General features: G+C 35.3%; 4 protein-coding genes across 5 annotated transcripts; 2 read left to right on the top strand and 2 right to left on the bottom strand.

The window, feature by feature from the left end:
- The first annotated feature begins 1,285 nt into the window (after positions 1-1,285).
- CPFTSY (signal recognition particle receptor protein, chloroplast (FTSY)) lies at positions 1,286-6,456 on the top strand. 2 transcript variants are annotated; one of them, XM_059602973.2, is made up of 12 exons: positions 1,286-1,656; positions 1,810-1,914; positions 2,119-2,192; positions 2,298-2,356; positions 2,857-2,894; positions 3,839-3,959; positions 4,090-4,158; positions 4,255-4,337; positions 5,071-5,139; positions 5,257-5,319; positions 5,462-5,588; positions 6,053-6,456. In XM_059602973.2, exons 1-11 carry the CDS (start codon positions 1,321-1,323, stop codon positions 5,573-5,575), a joined length of 1,131 nt encoding a protein of 376 aa, XP_059458956.1. In that variant the 5' UTR covers positions 1,286-1,320; the 3' UTR covers positions 5,576-5,588; positions 6,053-6,456. The 2 variants fall into 2 exon arrangements, with proteins under 2 accessions (XP_059458956.1, XP_059458957.1); XM_059602974.2 differs by lacking the exon at positions 6,053-6,456 and having other exon boundaries at positions 5,071-5,179; positions 5,462-5,552.
- Positions 6,457-7,225: 769 nt separating this feature from the next.
- LOC132187355 (Thioesterase superfamily protein) lies at positions 7,226-11,360 on the top strand. Its single transcript, XM_059601646.2, has 3 exons — positions 7,226-7,633; positions 8,200-8,346; positions 10,994-11,360. The coding sequence occupies exons 1-3, from the start codon at positions 7,385-7,387 to the stop codon at positions 11,135-11,137; spliced, it is 540 nt and encodes a 179-aa protein (XP_059457629.2). The 5' UTR covers positions 7,226-7,384; the 3' UTR covers positions 11,138-11,360.
- Positions 11,361-11,615: 255 nt separating this feature from the next.
- LOC132187577 (uncharacterized) lies at positions 11,616-13,095 on the bottom strand. Its single transcript, XM_059601926.2, has 3 exons — positions 12,779-13,095; positions 12,257-12,403; positions 11,616-12,145 (listed from the first exon to the last, which is right to left on the bottom strand). The coding sequence occupies exons 1-3, from the start codon at positions 13,031-13,033 to the stop codon at positions 12,002-12,004; spliced, it is 546 nt and encodes a 181-aa protein (XP_059457909.2). The 5' UTR covers positions 13,034-13,095; the 3' UTR covers positions 11,616-12,001.
- Positions 13,096-14,724: 1,629 nt separating this feature from the next.
- MYB3R2 (myb domain protein 3r2) lies at positions 14,725-17,859 on the bottom strand. The gene is made up of 8 exons (XM_088517252.1): positions 17,744-17,859; positions 17,385-17,439; positions 17,115-17,172; positions 16,765-16,859; positions 16,564-16,667; positions 15,763-15,891; positions 15,234-15,472; positions 14,725-15,110 (listed from the first exon to the last, which is right to left on the bottom strand). The coding sequence occupies exons 1-8, from the start codon at positions 17,857-17,859 to the stop codon at positions 14,725-14,727; spliced, it is 1,182 nt and encodes a 393-aa protein (XP_088373378.1).
- Positions 17,860-19,076: the final 1,217 nt, after the last annotated feature.

Here is a 19,076-nt window from a genome sequence, read left to right as displayed (position 1 = left end):
CTTCTACAATTTTTATTTTTATTTTTTTTAACTAATAAGGTTGGAGGGAGAAATTAATTGTGATTATTCTACTTGAAACGACTATAGTCACACTTATCCGTGGGAGACTACTCAAGAAGGACTTAGATGGCGGAAATCGCAGGCGCATACTCGAGACTAATTGAGCCATAGTTTAATTGCTCGCCCCATCAGGACATTAATGAGAACCAATATGGTTTATACTAATTAGGCATGAGGAGTCTCTATTGTGAAGATTTGAATTCACACCCTAATACTTACCTGACCACTTAAAAATCTTCTTAGACCATTGAACCACAACCTACATGATTACGAGTATTACAAATGATTTCTTGAAGTAAACTGAATGATCATTCATGAATCATGCACTTATTGAGCCTATGAGCATCTTCAATAGATTGTAGAGCATATCTAGTAGATGCTCTAAAACTCTACATCGTATATATTTGGTTCATAACACAAAAATATCACGTATTTTCTTATCTTAAACACATACTTTAGCTACTGTGATTGCCTATTTTTGGCTCATCTCTCCCTCTCGTCTTCTCTGTCCTCGTCCTCAAACTTTTCCTCACTGTTTCCTCCCTTTGAATCACAAGGAAATCATTTCCCTTTGAAATGAACATAATTTACTTTCAAGCACGAGAGTTCAATGAAGTAAATCATATATGAATATCTCATTCAACCCAAATTATAGGTATATTAATTATCTGCGGTGGGTATATATAGCCTTGTTGATGACGATGATCTTATTTTCTTCGTGATTAGTGGTCTCAACCCAACTTACAACTCATCTGTTACTACGTTTTCGTTTGCTGTGCGTGACCAAAAGTTGACATTTTCTGATCTTTCTCTATTTGTCTTGTTAATTATTTCTCATTTTAATTATATATTTTATATGTTAGGCTTTAATTATTAAGAAAGAGCTTGAGCTTACAAGTGTGGAACAGTGTTAAAATATTAATTAAATAATTAAATTCATATATTCTTATCTGCTTAAACTTTTGTGATGAGTGGTGACTTTATAAATATTTCTTATTAAAACATTTAATTTAGAAATTCTAAAAAATAAGTATAAAACTATGGAGTTTTGTGCATTTTGAAATAACCAAAACGAAAATGGATGTCTTAAAAAAATGTGAATTATGGAATTAAAAAAATGCATAGTTTTGTGCATTCTGAAATATCAAAAACGAACATAAATGTCTTGAAAATACGAACGACATCGTTTCATGAGTACTTTATCTCAAACGGTGCCGAGTAAAAGGCTGCCTCTCTCACACTCACAGTTCGAGTAGGAAAATGGCAGCTTCTCCTGCTCACCTCTCGCACCTCTGCAAACCTCCTCCGCCTTCACCTTCACCTTCATTATCACCCCACATCCTCTCAACCCTCCCCAGGGCCCGCTCCGTTCCTTACAGTCCGAACCGACCCGACAATTCGCGGTTCAAATGCTTGGCCGGGCAGACCGGGTTCTTCACGCGGCTCGGGCGCTTGATCAAGGAGAAGGCCCAGAGTGACGTGGAGAAGGTATTCTCAGGCTTCTCGAAAACCCGTGACAATCTCGCCGTCATTGACGAGCTCCTCCTCTACTGGAACCTCGCCGACACCGATAAAGTCCTCGACGAACTCGAAGAGGTTTTTCTTGTCCCCTCTTTTCAGCGTATGCTTCGTTTGTTTCCCCAGAAAACTGTTTATCGGAAAACAATTTCCCAAAAAATATAATTCGGAAAAATGTTTTCGTATGTTTGATTATTGAAGCTTTGATTGGGTGCTATTCACTAATTTCAGGCTCTACTGGTGTCTGACTTCGGACCAAAGATCACCATTAAGATCGTGGAGAGGTTGCGGGAGGATATATTGGCAGGGAAGCTTAAGTCAGGGAATGAGATTAAGGTATTGATACTGAGCTTTTGCATATAAGACATTAACCTACTGCTCTATGAGTTAAATTTTATGTCCATTGTGGCCAATCCATGTAGTTTGTTGCTTTTGCTTTTGAAAATAAAAAGTTCGATTCAATGAGTTTGTGTTTTTTTTCCTCTATAACTGAAGACATTGGTGTGGATTGTTGATATGTGGATTTTTGATGGATTTTAGGATGCGTTGAAGAAGAGTGTGTTGGAATTGATAACTACGAGGGGTAGTAAAACCGAGCTTCAGCTTGGATTCAGGTTTGGGCGTTTAAAGCATTGGTTTTGCCTGATTTCATGTTTCGCGAGATTGATATTGTACTCAATTTGGAGTGTACCTGGGATTAATTTTTGTTATGCCATCAGGAAACCCGCTGTGATTATGATTGTGGGTGTCAATGGAGGTGGCAAGACAACATCACTTGGTAAGATGGGAATTTACTGTGGTTGCAAGTTCCCTGCTGAGCTTTCAATGTTAGTGGTAAACTCCATTTCTTTTATGAAAAGTGCTTCTCAAGAAGGTGTTTGGTAGAAGAGGCTAGCTAAGTTGAAGGTGTAAGAGAGGCTCATCGTCTATATTTCCATGTCTAGATTAACAAACATGAAGTTCCGGCTCCAGGCTTCACAATTATATATTTAGTGGAATTTATGCAGCGTAGTAGATTTTTTTCAGAATCATTTTTCTGCTGAACTGAATTGGTAGGGATCTCTTCGTGTTGAATGATATTACACCAATTACAAGCTTCTAGTGATTTTGTCAAGTCAATAGAGTATATGGATTATTTTATCATAAAAAACAATTCTTCATGTAAAATTTTTGTTCAAACTAATAAATCTATGGTTAATATTTTTTTTTTGGGGGGGAATAAACTTCCAATTTATTACAAACAAGAAAATGATTTTCTGATTTAACTGCTCCTTGCAGGAAAACTGGCCTATAGACTGAAAAATGAAGGGGCCAAGGTGAGATTATTATTGCTTATCCTGCGATGGAATATAATGAGGAGAATGACTTACAAAGAAGAAAACTGAAACAGTGGAATTTGTTGTTCATTTGAGGACCTGAACTGTACTTAGTATGGTCCCTTATATTTATTTTTTTGGTTTATTAGTATGAGTACTAAGAGAAATATTTGATTGATAGAAGGAAAACATATTGAGAATCTATTCTTTTTCCAATAAAAAAAAAATTACTCATGTCAGCCTAGTGGGATAGGGGTGTGGATTTCTCATGTTTTACATAAGGAGCTCATTCCTCAGGCTTCTTTCGGTGACGTCCACAAGTACAAATTTGGTTTAAATTACCTAATATAGTAGGATGATTTATGTTGCTCTGAGAGAAAACATCAAAGGTACTTCTTTTTTGAGGATAGAAAGGACTTGACTTGTAGTAGATGCTATTGTCTAGAACAACTTGTGTTGATATAGACAAAGACTTAAATGAGCTTGTCTGACCTTTTCATTTGGGTTGGTATTCTAAGATATAACAGGATTTAGGTTGGACTAAATTAGGAGAAGCAATTACCAAGTTAGTTTTACCCTACATGTGACTAATAGTATCTACATCCAATAGGAAATAGTCTTGTCCGTTACAAGAGTGATATAAAATTTTGATGGAGGGAGGCAAATGGGGGATAAAATCATATTTGTAGCAAGGTTTTTGGAGTCTCCACGTAGAGGTCAGGATATTTCAGGGATTCTAAAGGTGTCTGTTATTTGAGGGTGATGGGTTATTGTGTGTGCATAATCATACGCACATATGTTGATCTTTTACCAGATGAAGCTAATGTTTCAAAAGTTTAACTAGTTTGACCTCATTTTGCTTTTCTTCTTCACATTTCTCTGCCAAGTGGAGCATGACTACTTCATGAGTTGGTTCTTCATTCTGTTTTTTGAAAATGTGCCAGATATTGATGGCAGCGGGAGATACTTTTAGAGCAGCTGCTAGTGATCAGCTGGAGATATGGGCTGAGAGGACTGGGTGCGAGATTGTTGTGTCTGAAAGGGATAAGGCGAAAGCATCATCAGGTAGACAACTAAAGTAAACTAGTCTAATGAATTCATTTTTGCGTCTCATTTCTAATGTTCTGTTGTCTCTAGAAGTTTTAGATGCAATTTTATAAATACTAATTCATGATATTAAAGTGCTTCTTAATAGTTCTTTCACAAGCTGTGAAAAGAGGGAAGGAACAAGATTTCGATGTAGTGTTATGTGACACGTCTGGACGTAAGTACACACAGCTTTTATGGTTAGCTTTCAGTATCGTTTAATGTGCCTCTTTGTGGATAAAATTTCAGCACAACTGTAATTTTATGGTGTCAGGTCTACACACTAATTACAGCCTGATGGAAGAGTTGATTGCATGTAAAAAAGCTGTGGGCAAAGTTGTTTCAGGTGCACCAAATGTAAGCTCAAATTATGGCAGCTTTTCTTTTTTTTTTTTTTTTTTAGATAGGTATACATGTTTGAATGTTTGCGAATCTGGAGGCATGCCTGAGAAAATTTGGGGTGGGGATCTAGGATATGGTACTAACGTATGGCCTCTATGATGCGGTACTGAAGTATCACCTCATGTCTGTTTGTTGCTTTGGCCCTTTGTGACATAAGCGGTACCATTGAAAAACTGATTTTTTTCTTTTCTTTTCAATAGAAAGGCAATAACTCATTTTCCGTGGATGTATAGCATTTGTCATCCTTCTTCAGAATTTTTTTTACTTATCCCAATATATGTATATAAGGGAGTAAGGGACTTATTTCTCCTGTGTTACTTCTGTATGGTGGTTTCCATCTCAAGTACCAGCTATTATTGTAATCTACAGACAGCTTTCCCAAATGAAAAATATTAGATGTTAGTTAGATGCTGTATAATTGAATGAAATTGGTGTGTTTTGACTACTGCAGTTATTCCAGTTAGAGTAGCCATCTCTTCTGGTTTCTTTGATGACCCCTGGTGTTATGGAGAATAGCTTAAATAAATTTTAGTTTTCATATCTGGATCTATATGAATGAAGATTCCTTGTCTAACCAAATTTTGTTTCTCTGTTGTGTGATGTAATGTTTTTTTTTTTTTTTTTTTTTTTTTTTTTTTTTTAAGTATGTTTCTAAGACTTGTCTATAATAATATCATTTTATTTGCAGGAGATCCTGCTAGTTTTGGATGGGACCACAGGTTTGAATATGCTACCACAAGCAAGAGAGTTCAATGAAGTATTATTCCCATCTTTGCCTTTCGCATTAACGTGGTTTGGTACTAATTTTATTAACTGCTTTTTATGAGGCAATACAACGTTTATGTAAACTTTTGACTTGGAGCTTTTGTGGCAGATCGTTGGAATAACTGGTTTGATTTTGACAAAACTTGATGGTTCTGCCAGAGGTGGCTGCGTGGTAGGTTTTAATTTCATCTGAGCAATATTCTCTGGTGTAATTTCTGACTTTTTTATTTTTTATTTTTTATTTTTATCCTTCTTATATACTTTTATATTTAAGACGATCTTGGTAATCAATAAACTGTAATTTCTTGTTGCAGGTCAGTGTGGTTGATGAGCTTGGCATCCCTGTGAAGTTTGTGGGTGTTGGAGAGGGTGTTGAAGACCTTCAACCCTTTGATGCAGAGGCCTTCGTTAATGCCATATTTTCATAAAGCCTAAGAAGTGGTCAGTACAAATAACTGTTCACTCTTCTGATCTCCGATGATAGTGAAATTTTAGATCCTTTCAGTTGTTTTATTTGACTTGTACATGCTACATTCTCATTGAGGTAAAGTAGGTGTCCATGGCACCAGCTTCCTTCTAGTATAACTTCTGCTTTTCTTCTTTTTCCCCCATATTTCAAAATTGATAGCATAAGCTCTACCCTAACCCACCCCTTAATTAGACCCCACCATCCACACACAGGATGTCGCCCTGACTGGTCATAATTCCCCATGGAGTTTTGGAATTCGATCTCATCAAATTTAATCACCGCTGCCTATCTGATACCCTTTTACTGGTTCAGAAACCCAATCAATAGTGTAATGCAAATTTCTCCTAAAATACACTTGCAATTGATTTTTCCATGAATTTTCTTCATAGCACGCTATATTAATATATTATTTTTTTTGTCTGCCTCCTCTTTCAAGGGGTCTGCCTTACAATTCAGCAGAACTTCCTACCATACTAGCAGCTAGGGTGAAAGCAAGCAAACCAATAAAATAGTGCCGGAAGTGAAGAGGTTAGTTAAACCATGAGGTTACCCAGTGTGGTTGCAAAGAATACATTCTTACACAAGACGTGAAGAAAGTGCCGAGACCCTGTGCACAATTGTTTCCTGCTTATAGTGGCCGACAGTGATGACAATTGGGTGAGAGAGAATCTCCAATTGGATGTTAATTTTACTCTCTTTTTTTGGGGGTGTGTTTTAGCCATAAGAATTAAGATAAGCAGCTTGTTTAACTCATTTATTTCAATGTAAAAAGGGTATAAATGGTACTGACGATGAAGTGAAACTAATGCGGCATTGTTTCTTTGCGATTCTAAATTCTAATGATGTGCGTTCATTTTTACTATAAAATGAATTTTGCTATTCCGAGTATTGGTTTTAGGAGTCCCAAACCGGCGACATGATGACATCACGTACCCTTCTAGAAACAATAAGACACTATTTCTGGGAGATGAGTATCTGAGGGCTTACCCATCGTCTCTTTGTCTGTTTCTGTTTTCCTCTCCTAAAATCATGTCAGTGGTTGGTTTTTCACTTTTACTAGTTTTTATCTGTAATTCTTTCCCATACGCTTTTCCCACTCGGCTAGAATAAATTTGATTTAATAGATAAACTAATAGTAAACATAAAAATATATATGATTATTAAATGAGACATATTCCTATAAATTTTAATTAGTGTTTGTAAACATGAATTGCATATTCCTATATATATATATATATATATATGAGAAAATCTACATACTCTTCTCAAATTACCGTCCAATTGACAACATTCTTCATAAATTTTTAATTGTAATAATGTCTCTTTAAACTACCAAAAAATAGACAATACTCACAAATGACAAAAATACACTAAAATAAAGTTTAAAAAAAAAAAAAAACTAAAACATTAATTTATTAAAGTATTTTTGTCTTACTAAAAAAAATTAGAGTTATTTTTATCTTTTTACTAAGCTTAATATGTTTTAGTTTTATGTAGGTTCCTTGAAAATGTTGGTATGCATCAGTGCATGTATATACAAGTAGGCAAACCAACTTTAAAAGAATTTTTATATCATCTTGATTATTTTTAATCAAAACCTAAAAGCCCTACTTTATAAAAATTACTATATAGGTCCTCAACATCAGAGGAATGAAAAACAAAAGAGGAAGAGACACAACCGCCTTTCTATTATTATTATTATTTTTTGCAAATCTAATAGTCCTATCCACCAGGTTTTAGGAGAGGAAAAAAAAAACAGACAGAGACAATGGCGAAGCCCTCAGATACTCAACTCCCAGACATAGTCTCTTCCTCTACAACAATTGCCAAGGAAATTCCTTCTCAACATGTGTCGGTGGTAACAAATTTCCTACGAAAGGTGGGAGTCTCTGATCCCGTCCCTGATAATTGCAATACCAAGGACTTCTACTCCGACCTGGTTCGCAGCTTCCTCAAGCCAGACCGGGTCCTACGTGGCCGAGTCACCTGCATCCTCACCATCAAACCTGCTTTCATTGTAACTCTCGTCACCCCTCTTTGCTTCATTTTCTATGGTTCTCTTACATCTATTCTATTTTTGGTGGCTGAGACTTAAATTCGAGTTGTTCGTTGAAAAATGTATGTTTTGTGTTGTTCCTATTTTCTGATTTTCTGATTAAGATGTTTTAGTATCTGGGTCTGAGGAAAGTTAGGAAGCTATATGCTTATTTGGTCGCAGAAAATGAGAAACAAAGAGAATTGTAATTTCTCATTGCTTTGAAGTTCTTTTTCTCTTATGAAAATTGTAATTATTACTTCAGCTTAGATCAATACTACACTACTTGGTATACATATAATGATTTTGTTGTTCGGGGTTCCACTATCACTTGTTCTATCTTCCCCAAAATGAAGTTGTTTAATATGGCTAAGTATTTCAACTATAACTAAAAAATCATGACACTCTTGTAACGTTTTTCCTTTGTTTTTCTTTAATAAATTACCATTTGTCCCAAAAGCCCAAGGCCATGGAAATGGTAAATTACTATTATTCTGACATACTTCATTTCCTCAAATGAATGGTAAATGTTTTTCTTGGGTTTGCAGAATTTCTATGGTTCAGTTCATGGAGGGGCTGTTGCGGCTGTTGCTGAGATGGTGTCAATAGCTTGTGCCAAAACTGTGGTGGCCGAGGATAAGGGACTTTCTCTTGGGGAACTGAGCATTTCATATCTCTCGGGTGCTCCAATGAATGTGAGTTTTTTTTTTTTTTTAGCCTCCATTGCTCTGATGATCAAAGTGTGTTCGATCAAGGTACTCAAGAAGCCCCATTTCACAGTAGTGTTCGTAGGTCGTTAGAACTGTGTGCGATTTGTAAGTCTCGTTCAAATGTGACCTAATCATGTTCAAAGGCAATTGCGACAAGGTAGTTTTGTGATTTGTTTTTCAGGTTTGCCGCCATACTATGTTGTTTTTTATTAGTTTTCAATAAGAAACACTAGTAGTGCATTTTCTTTTGTTTTCCTGCAATCCCTTGTTTTGTGGAAGAAGTGTGAGTTGTGTGCTTATAGATTTAGCAACCCACTACGCCACGTTGCATCAGATCGTATTAAAGTCAAGGTTTTATCTCCTACCATGGCACGCAAAGGAGCACATGGAGGAGGAAGTAAGTATGCAAGCATTGGCGATGTGTATGAGTGTGGTGAGACAACATATGATGAGTAGTTGAAGACACATTTCCAACACTTAGAGGAGCAGTTCGATTGGTAATCAGTTTTGGAATCAAATTGGTGTGTTAACTGAACAAATTGCCGCCTTGGGAATTCTAATGGGCGTCGCCTTCAACCAAATCCGCGTTTTGTGGAGGAAGATGACGATTTTAGTGTGAGGATGAGCTTATTAATCTGTTTGCAGAGCCGTAGAGCAAGGAGGGAACATCCATTGGTGCCAAACAACATTAAAAGATGGGAGGCGGGGTTCAAACTTGACATACTTGAATTCGAGTGTTGCTTGCAACTCGAATAATTTTTGGATTGGGTAGCTGCTGTGAAGGAAATGTTGGATTTCAATGAGGTTCTTGAGGATGAGAGAGTTTCTTTGGTGGCAATGAAGTTTAGGGGGAGATTCGCTGCATGGTGGTAACAATTGAAGCAAAGTAGAGTGCAGCAAGAGAAAATCAAGATCAATAGTTGAGAATTATTGAAACACATGAGAGCAGTAGCACGTGTTGATCTTGCAGAGTTGAATGATCAGTTGGTTTCAAGATACATTTGAGGTATGAGACAACAATTTCAAAATTTTGTCTAGGAGACCATTGGAAATCGTAGGAGGAAGTATTGGAGGTAATAGTCGCCCAATTCCCACACCACCTGCATATAATGTTGTTCCACCACCTACACAGAATAAATGGCAGCCGAATGTGTAGCCTAACAAGGCAGGTTCGACTAGTATCCCGCCACGTTACTTCAAATGTGGTGAACCTGGACATGGGATGGCAGATTGTAGAAAGGGTAATCCTTATGGTAAGGGAATAGAATTCGGGGAGTCAAGGATGATGCATTAGTTGATGTTGATCAAGGGCCACAATATGGTGTTGAAGTAGATGGTGAGGAATTCTCTCCAATGCATAGAGGATGATGTAGATCGAATAGTCTATAATTTCATGAATAAATTTGAAGAGAAGAGCCGATGTTTGAACAACATCATCTCTTGTTCGAACATGATTGCAAGATCTTCTTCAAGTGAGTTTTTGAAAGCCTCGATTGCTACGGCAATTGAGGCGCATTTGATCGAGGGTGTTCTTGAGGGTACTCGCGGAAGCCCCCATTCGCACTAGTGTTTGAAGGTCGTTTGAACTATGTGCAATTTGTAAGTATCGTTCGAATAGGACTTAATTGCGTTCAAACATAATCTCGGTAGGGTACTTTCGTACTTTGTTTTCCAGGGCTATGACCCTACTTATATTTAAGCCTAATAAGGATGGCTTGGCCGCCAAACTATGTTTTTTTAGTCTATTTTCAATAAGAAACACTTAGGAGTACTTTTTCTTCTATTTTTTGCAATCCCTTGAATTTTTCTTGGTTTTGTGGAAGAATTGTGAATTGTGTGCTTATAGATTCAGCAACACACTACGCCACGTGGCTCCAGTTAGGGACTTTGAGGCTGCTTTATTATTCATGGGAATAACAACTATTCCATAGGAATGGCCATTGCTTAAAGTGAGGAATAGTTCCCATAAAGGAGAGGAATAACTATTCCTTTCTTGTTAGGAATAGCATGCAGACCAAAGGCTGGAGTTTTCTGAAACATTTTAACTGCAACCTCATTCTTTTTGGGTGAATCAGACTAAGAGTGATCTTGATACTGAAATTGCATTGTTTATTTGTTATTTCTATCACTTTGATTACTTGAATACCCCTGTATCACGCACAAGTCATAAAGGATGATTACTAATTTGCAGCCTTAGTCATGAGAATGGTGCCTTCTGTTTTTGTTTGAAAAAGTGTTTTGATTGAAAGTAGTTTTGAGTTGTTTATTAATGCTTTTGCTTTTTGGTAGAAAGCAAAAAGCTTGGGCAAAAAGTGTTACCAAACGAACACAATGGTATTTCTCATATGTGTTGGTTGGGCTCTTCACATGCTTTGTCATGGTTCAAGTATGTAAAAATGTGCTCTCAACTCACTGGCATTAGGCCATGTATTCGGTCATTGAGGAAGAAAATTCCAGGCTAAAGACAAGTTCTGCTAACTTGTTACCATGATGTCTTGCTTTGATTGTTTTCTAGTAGCATATGCTTGAACACACTTGATGATCGTGATTTCTTTTACTACTTTCACATTGTTATGCCTTTTTGTTCCTTCTCCTCTTCAAATATCTGAGGTTCTACTTTTTCTGCACACAGGCAGAGGTGATAGTTGATGGCTCTGTAGTGAGGAGTGGAAGAAATTTGACTTTAGTTGCAGTGGAGTTCAAGCTCAAGAAAACAGGGCAGTTAGTCTATACTGCTCGTGCTACCTTCTACAACATGCCCATTGCCAAGTTATGAAGTGTTGTGGTTTCGACAAATTCGAAATTTGTCCAGTTTAGATCTCTACCTGTAAACGTTTTTCTGAATCTAAGTATATATTTTATATGCATTTTCCAATGTATAATTGGGGTCAGAACAAACTGGTTTACATAAGGCTGAAGAGGTCCAGAGGATCATTTTCCACCCAAAGGGTGAAAAGCATTCAAGTACCAAAATAATTGAGGTATGCTATTTTGTATTCTCTTGAATTTCTCTTATTACTTTTCGCTGACTAAGCATTGTGAATTCACCCTTAGATCAATCTTTAATTAAAAGAAAAGAAAAAAAATCAATGGTGGATTGATAATACCATGTCAGCAAAGAAGGATAAGAGAAGGACAAGATCAATCTTAATCCTTTTTTTTTTTTGTGGAAATCTACTTGTATAGGCTTTAACTCAATGTAAGACATGATGGCCATGGATGCCCTATAGATTTATAGCAAAAATTTTCTCATCTTAAAGAATTATAATCTTGTATTTGATAAATAATAATAATAATTAATAATTGCTTGGACTCGATCTCGAGGCTGCTTACTTCCAAATACATTGTCCCTAAAGTTGAGACTCCTATTCAACGTTGAATAGGAAATTGGAGTCTAAACCAAACGTTAACAAAAACTTCCAATTCATGAAAACTGTGTTTACTTAAATCCAGATAGTTTACTTAAACAACAAAATTAACACGTCTGTTTGTGAATTTATAAAAGTGTTTTATGTTGTATTTATCTTTAAAACAGAAAACAAAAACAAAAACAAAAAAACACCAACGTTAACAAAAACACAAATGCTAGTGGGTGGAGATTCCTATTCGAAGATATTGAACCACACAATCCACAAAGACTTCACATCTTGGCAACCGGCGTGTGGTAGAAGGTGGCCCGAGCAGCGTAGATCAGCTGTCCAGTTTTCTCGAGTTTGAAATCCACTGCAACTACACTCAAATTTCTTCCGCTCCTCAAGACAGACCCATCAACAATCACCTCCTCCTGCGCATAAACAAGAGTCCCATTTCACTTTTGGGGCTTAGTGGCCTATTCATCAACGAAAATGTTTCGGCTACTACAGATTTGGTGAAAATAAAGGAAAAATAAACTCACGTTACTTCGAGCACCGGAGAGATATGACAGGCTGAGTTCCCCAAGAAAGAGTTCTTTATCCTCAGCCACCACGGTTCGAGCACAAGCAATTGACACCGTCTCAGCAATAGCTGCAACAGCCCCTCCATGTACCGAACGATAGACATTCTGCAAACCCACGAATAATAAACATTTGGTTGCCGAGAAAATGGAGGAAAAACAGAGGATAATGATCTTAGAAACGTTCCATTTTCTGGGTTTTCAACAGTATGTGAGAAAGAAGGAAAAAAAGAAAAAAAACCCTTGTACTGCCAATTTGAGTAACCCGCAAAGAAAGAAACGTTAGCTCAGATTCCCAAATATAAGGATCACCCAATCAATTGAGCTCCGAAATCCAGAATTCACTGATTAGGGATTGTCAAAATTATATGCCTAAAACAAAATGACGGGTCGAGAATTTTCCTTTTCCTACATTTCCTCGGCAACAAAACGGTTCTCAGGCATATAATACAACGTAAAAGAAGTAAGATTAGAAATTGTTACAGTGATAGCGGGTGTGGCCGAGAGGAGACAGGTGACTCGGCCACGAACGACTCTTTGGGGTTTGAGGTGGCCGCGGATCAGGTCGGAGTAGAAGTCCTTTGTGTTGCAATTTTCAGGGACGGGACCGGAGATTTCTACGTCTTCAAACAAATCTTTGATCGCAGTCACAGATTGAGAAGGAACATCCTTGGAGATTTTCACTGAGCCATAGAATGATTCTGGGAGATGATGATTGGTTGTGGAGGGTTTTGCCATTGATTGTCCCTTTCCTTCTTGCGATTTTTCTTCTTCTTAGCAGAAGCTCTCTGCGTCAAATCCAATATATATATATATATATATATATATATATATATATATATTTTTGTAAGAAAATCCAATATATTTGAATGTTCTATTTTTTGTCTTTTTCTTTTTTAGTGTAAGGTTTGAAATTACAGTTTTATCCGTCAGTGTTGATTTAAGGGTTAGTTTGGAATTGTGACATGACATCCACATGGTGAAATATTTGTTGATAAAAATATAAGTAACGCTAGAAATCATTATTGTGTCCTTTTTGTGTTACTCTAAAATTAATGTGGCTTCAAAAATTACAATTGAATTTGTAATTGATTATTATTGAATTTTAATTAAATTGTAATTTTAAAAGTCATTTCATTCATAGAGTTAAACAAGAGAGATACCCGAATGACTTCTAGAATGACTTTAAAAATATGGTATATTTCTCTTTCGCAATTAAGTGTATAATTTTTTTTTCTAATTTGAAATAGATGCCTCCATAAATAACCGATTTAATTAATTAATTGATGACATGTAACATTAGTTTCATATAGACCAACAAATTGATGTCACATAGTTCTCGTTTGGAGCTGCACTGCATGAATGGATGACTAACCCTATTTGATCATAGGGAAAATGGAAATGAAATGGAGAGAAACCATTTAGGCAAAATGTTAGGATATTATTGTTCTTCTCGTAAAAGATGAGGATATTTTTGTCTTCATTTTTAGACCATTTTACCTAAATGACTCATCTTCATTTCATTTGAAATGGAGAAGATCCATTTCCGAGAGAGGAGCCTCCCCTCTTAAAGGAATGGCCACCCTTAATTGGTGGGAACTGGGAACAAGAGGACATTTGAAGTCAAATAAAAGAGAAACTATTTTAAAATACAAATTAAATTTCATAGCATCATTAGCATGCATATACCCCTCACAAAGCGAGCTGGCTGAGGGGTGGTTTTGCCCCTCATAAAAATTTTATTTTTAATCTTTTTATTTAGATTAAAGTTATATTGCAACATATGGCTAATTAATTGTACTGTAAATTGATAAAAACAAAATTAAAAATTATATATATATATATAAAAACCTATTTGAAATTAAAAAGAAAAACCTTTAATTGTTAAAATTAAAAATTCAGGTACTAAATTCAAATCGCGTATATTTCACCTCGCGCATTCAAACCCCTATATAAATAAATAAATAATATGTTGGTGAATGATATTTTCCAATGTAAAAGAGATTATTGCCTGCCTTAAATAAATTAATCAGACAATTCATGTTAAAATTTTCAGAGCAGCCCACTAGTGGAAGTGATATTTGTGCTAGCTCTATGTACAAATTCTATCCCGTCAGTCCATGCATGTTTAGAGGTGTATCTAAATTTTACACGAAAATAAAAAATAATTAATCTGCAAGAAAGAGCCCAAAGAGGAATAGAGAGAGTATTAGAAAATGAAAAAAAAAAAAAAAAAAAAAAGTAAAAGAAAAATCAACTGGCCCGCCTGCTTCATATCTATCATAATCTCTTCATTGTTTTGTGCTATGGTGTTTAACAAATAAGCCAATTGATATGTAGTTTTGAAGAAATAGCTAGAAACGCACATAAATTTATATTATCAACAAAAGAGTGACAAAAATCACTCACCAAATTGATACAACAAGTACTCATATACTACCTGTTTGGAGCTTCTGAGACTTTGAAGGAGGCAAGACAAGTTGCTTCTCATTTGTTACAACTATGCTGTTGATATCACATCTGTCGTCACATGGACGAAGATGTAACAAGTGGGGGCTATTAATGTCGAAGTTTTCTCTGATAATTTCTTCCTGTGAACAAACAATATCATTGTGATCATTTGCATTGTCAATTTTCCTAGAACATTGAAGGCTTCGTTTTCTTATGATAGATGGAGTATTGTTAAAACTCCTTGCAGCGCTTCTTAGTATGGATTCTGCACTGCTACATTCAACCGTACTTGCTCCTTTATTGTGGCTTGGTGGTGTACAAAATGAAACTGGACTTTTTGAATTCCTTTTTCCACCAGAGTTGTCTACAGATATATACATGAAGAAAATTATGAGTTATTATTCTTTTGCAACTATGAACATCTTAAAGCAAACTGAGTTATTAATTGGAAATATATATTACATAAATCACTGGAAGGAATGAATACCTGTGTTATGTGATTCTCTGAATGTGTTACCCTTATAATTATTATCACTTTCTTGCCATTGTCCAACACTCGGACGACAAGAAGTACTTGCATTGTCAGCATCAAAAATTGTTTCCGGTGAACAAGTGTATGCACTTCCCTTCAAGTTCACTTTCTGATCAAGACTTCGTTTAATCTCCTTAGACTCCGCTTTCTTCCTCACTGAGCAGTTCCAATGATTTTTTATAGAATTTTCAGTCCTGTTCATATCAAATAATGTATCATAATAACAACTACTTCTCATACCCAGCTGGAAAAATATGCAGTTCAAGTACAGATTTCAAAGCGTATAATATATCCCATGAATAATATTGTAAACTTTTCAAGTTGATGGATTATTTAGAGTAATTAGATTACACAATTAGCTCTATAAATTAAATCTCATTTTTTAGGGAGCTAGAGGAAACATGTAATCAATTGCCATCTGCTCATATAATATATATATATATATATATATATTTTTAAGTAAAAGTTTGGTAGTGATATATACCTTCCATGCAGGGACTTTGCTATCTCGGCCCACTTGTTCCCGTATATCTGATGGGACCTAATGAGTATCAACTCCTCTTCTTCTGTCCATGCAGTCTTTTTTATATCTGGATTTAAATGGTTATGCCACCTTAAAAAAAAAAAAAAAAAAAAACTAGATTTAGATTTATTCGTTTATTCTTTTACAAGGAAATGATGAAACTATAATTAAAGAGGTTTCCTTCTGAAAAGAAAATCATCAAAGGTGAAAGCTAGAGCAGTTATTTACTGCATATGCACAGGGACAAAGGCAAGAATTTTGGTCTATATATGTGGGCTGTACTGGACTGGGAGGACCTGTGAAGATTTTAAAATAAAATCTAATTGAAGAAATATATAGCTGAAGTGATAAGAAAAAGAAAGACTGAGAATTTTGGGATATATGGTTCAGTGTTAGACACTTGTATACGTTTTATAATACAAAGTATTCCCATTTATAAGAAAAATATGGTAAGTGAACTGTACTTGCATGAAAGCAATACAAATAAGTAATCAAATCACTATGATTTGATCACAATTAATCACACATATATGGAAAACATTGTAATATAGAGAATATTAACCCAATATGGAAAATTTATATTATATGATCAGTACCATTAACCCTGCATATGTGTTTGTAGTCGTTTATGTAGCTGTGCTTAAGCATATTACATCTTTCATCTATTATGCTAATAAAACAGATAAATGAATCGGTAAAAGCAATTAAAAAAAGAAAACAGATAAATTATACTTCCTGATCGACCAGAGTGCACTTAATTACCTTTCTCTACATTGCTTGCCTATCCGGCCTGGCAAGGATTTTGCAATTTCAGACCACTTATGTTTCCCCTTCTTTGCAACCAGCTTCATGGTGAGATCATCTTCCTGGAAGTTTCCAAATAAGAAGTAAATCAGAATCATAGACAACAACCTTAAATGGAGATTGTTGAAACAGAGCCACGTGTATGCTATAAATTTGCACCTCCTTGCTCCAAGGCCCTTTAACAAGACTTGGATCGAGAACCTTCTGCCACCGATGCAGACATTGAACATCAGTTCTACCATGAACACGTTTAGCTGCAAAATATAAAAGAAGCATGGATCAATATCAATATTAGAAGAGAAAGTGCTAGAGAGCCAAATAAATGAACCCAGCAAAATTTTTAAACTGACGTGATAATGGTTTTTTAAATTAAAAAAATGTAATTCTCTCTCCTTTGTCTATCACGTCAATTTGAAAAAAAATTTGGGTTCATTTGTTTGGCTCCCTAGCACTTCTCGTATTACAACTACGATTAACGAGAGATGAAAAAATAAGTGAAGTCAACACACCAATTTTTTTCCAGTTTTTGCCATTGAATTCTTTGACAGCAATGGCTAATATTTTATCCTGTTAACAAGAAAACAAGGGGGGGACAAAACAAATTAGGTGCTTGCTGATGAACATTTGATAGACAGAATGCAATTTTTATCCACAAAGATACATGCATGGGCTGCAGGCACATGAATTAATGCATCATAATGTGTACGTGCAATTAAATTATCCAATATGCAGTTATAAGACGCTATAAATAAAGAATACAAAAATCTCTAGCTATTGACCTCCTCCCTTGTCCATCCCCCCTTTGTTGATCGTCTTGTTGGACCCGTTATCCGCCTAAAAATACCAACAGGGGCAGAAAACAGTTAACACAAGAATTCATATTCAGAAATCAAAATGCAAAAATATAGGAATATACAATAATTAATTCAGGATTCTTTGCTATCTGCTTCTCATACTCCATAGGAAGAGAGCAACACATATAATACTATTTCTTTTTCTTTTTCTAAGCATTCAAACAGAGTCAAAGGGGTCCTAGCCAAGTTTTTATCTTCAAATCAACACAAAATAAAAAAATAAAAAAAATACAAACGATTAACAGCATAATACAACAAAAAAAAAAAGATAAAGAAACACGAACCCTTGAACAGAGATTGCCTTGGGAACCCCATTATCAGAAGAACCAGAGACCGAAGGACTTGTAGAAACCGCACCCTTCTCTTCCACATTACTGTCACATTCTTTAATTCCTTCCATTACTTTAAGAGCACTACATGTAGCCAAAAGAGTTTCTAAAATTAATATAAAATAAATTCAAGAAACCCACAAGAGAGAGTCATCCTTTACCATAGACCCAACTCAGATGAAAAGTGAAACGTTATGGTTTGTTTTGAAGGAACTCGTTTCTTTTCCTTCTTTTTTTTTTTTTTTTTTTTTTTTTTTTTTATCTCTTTCTCAAAACGTTTTGTTTTTCTTTTGTTGGGTTTTTAAAAAAAAAGCTGTAACAGCTAAAAGATAAGGCAAGAATTGAAATTCATTAAGAGTAAGAATGAGTGCGTGGGATCATAAAAGAGTTTGGGTTTTAGAGGAGAGTTATAGAGACTTGAATAAATTAAACAATAGATTTCGCTTAGAGAGAGAGAGAGAGAGAGAGAGAGACAGAGAGAGAGAGAGAGTTGGCGGGAAGTGTTAGGCATAGAAGTACTAGTAATTAACAAAGATTAGAGGTACAAACGAAAATTATGTGATAATATTGTTCAATTTTCAACTTTTGAATTACGTAGGGTTGAAGGAATTCTGAAACTGAAATTACAAGTTGATAAACTAAGGTCCACTGTACAATTTTGAGGGTCCAAAGTTGCATATATATATATATAGCGGATTTTTTTTTTCCTTTGAATCTACGCTAGCTAGCTTTAGCATTCATCTCTTTCTTATCCATCTATTTTTAAAATTCATCATTGGATATACATAGAAGCCTATAAATTCTGGTGATTTTTTTTAAAAAAAATATAGATGAGATAGATGTGAGTTGGAAAAATAGCATTTCTCTTTATAATTAATGTCAAAAAATTTTTAATTGGTTAATGTTTCCTATCAATCTACGTACCAAAGGGTTGCAATGTCCTATTTTTTCTCTAGGTAACCTTAACCCGTTGAAGTTCATAATTCTCAAACTTATCACATGCTCACACGAGGGACTTCTCAAAGATGTTTACTTGGATTTCTCAAACTAATTAACGTGTGTATATATATATATATATATGGGTATTACAGCTTTTATTACAAATTGACGTGACACTTTACATGATATTTATCAAGCTAATCACTAAAATGTAGAGAACCATATAACATTTCATTGCCATAAATTAAATTACGAGTAGATTTTCTTGTCTCAATTCTGTATTTTGGTTCATTTTTATGCGTGGGAGATTGAGTCTATAACAATATAACTAAATTCAAACTTAATTAGT

The sequence above is a fragment of the Corylus avellana genome, chromosome 6 (genome assembly GCF_965113065.1).
Source record: "Corylus avellana chromosome 6, dhCorAvel1.hap1.2, whole genome shotgun sequence".
Classification (NCBI taxonomy): Eukaryota; Viridiplantae; Streptophyta; class Magnoliopsida; order Fagales; family Betulaceae; genus Corylus; species Corylus avellana.
The sequence above is the reverse complement of the archived record's forward strand: the minus strand, read 5'-3'. Positions and strand labels throughout refer to the sequence as shown.

What these genes read in the sequence shown, in the direction of transcription:
- CPFTSY (XM_059602973.2), top strand. Translation starts at nt 1,321, where the DNA reads ATGGCAGCTTCTCCTGCTCACCTCTCGCACCTCTGCAAACCTCCTCCG. An exon ending in TCCTCGACGAACTCGAAGAG is followed by an intron (nt 1,657 to 1,809) that starts GTTTTTCTTGTC and finishes CACTAATTTCAG; the next exon opens with GCTCTACTGGTGTCTGACTT. An exon ending in GAGCTTCAGCTTGGATTCAG is followed by an intron (nt 2,193 to 2,297) that starts GTTTGGGCGTTT and finishes TTATGCCATCAG; the next exon opens with GAAACCCGCTGTGATTATGA.
- LOC132187577 (XM_059601926.2), bottom strand. Translation starts at nt 13,033, where the DNA reads ATGGCAAAACCCTCCACAACCAATCATCATCTCCCAGAATCATTCTAT. An exon ending in CGGCCACACCCGCTATCACT is followed by an intron (nt 12,404 to 12,778) that starts GTAACAATTTCT and finishes GTGGGTTTGCAG; the next exon opens with AATGTCTATCGTTCGGTACA. An exon ending in TCTCCGGTGCTCGAAGTAAC is followed by an intron (nt 12,146 to 12,256) that starts GTGAGTTTATTT and finishes GTTTATGCGCAG; the next exon opens with GAGGAGGTGATTGTTGATGG.
- LOC132187355 (XM_059601646.2), top strand. Translation starts at nt 7,385, where the DNA reads ATGGCGAAGCCCTCAGATACTCAACTCCCAGACATAGTCTCTTCCTCT. An exon ending in CCATCAAACCTGCTTTCATT is followed by an intron (nt 7,634 to 8,199) that starts GTAACTCTCGTC and finishes TTGGGTTTGCAG; the next exon opens with AATTTCTATGGTTCAGTTCA. An exon ending in TCTCGGGTGCTCCAATGAAT is followed by an intron (nt 8,347 to 10,993) that starts GTGAGTTTTTTT and finishes TTCTGCACACAG; the next exon opens with GCAGAGGTGATAGTTGATGG.
- MYB3R2 (XM_088517252.1), bottom strand. Translation starts at nt 17,859, where the DNA reads ATGGAAGGAATTAAAGAATGTGACAGTAATGTGGAAGAGAAGGGTGCG. An exon ending in GGGGATGGACAAGGGAGGAG is followed by an intron (nt 17,173 to 17,384) that starts GTCAATAGCTAG and finishes TCTTGTTAACAG; the next exon opens with GATAAAATATTAGCCATTGC. An exon ending in GCAAAGTCCCTGCATGGAAG is followed by an intron (nt 15,473 to 15,762) that starts GTATATATCACT and finishes TGATATGAACAG; the next exon opens with GACTGAAAATTCTATAAAAA.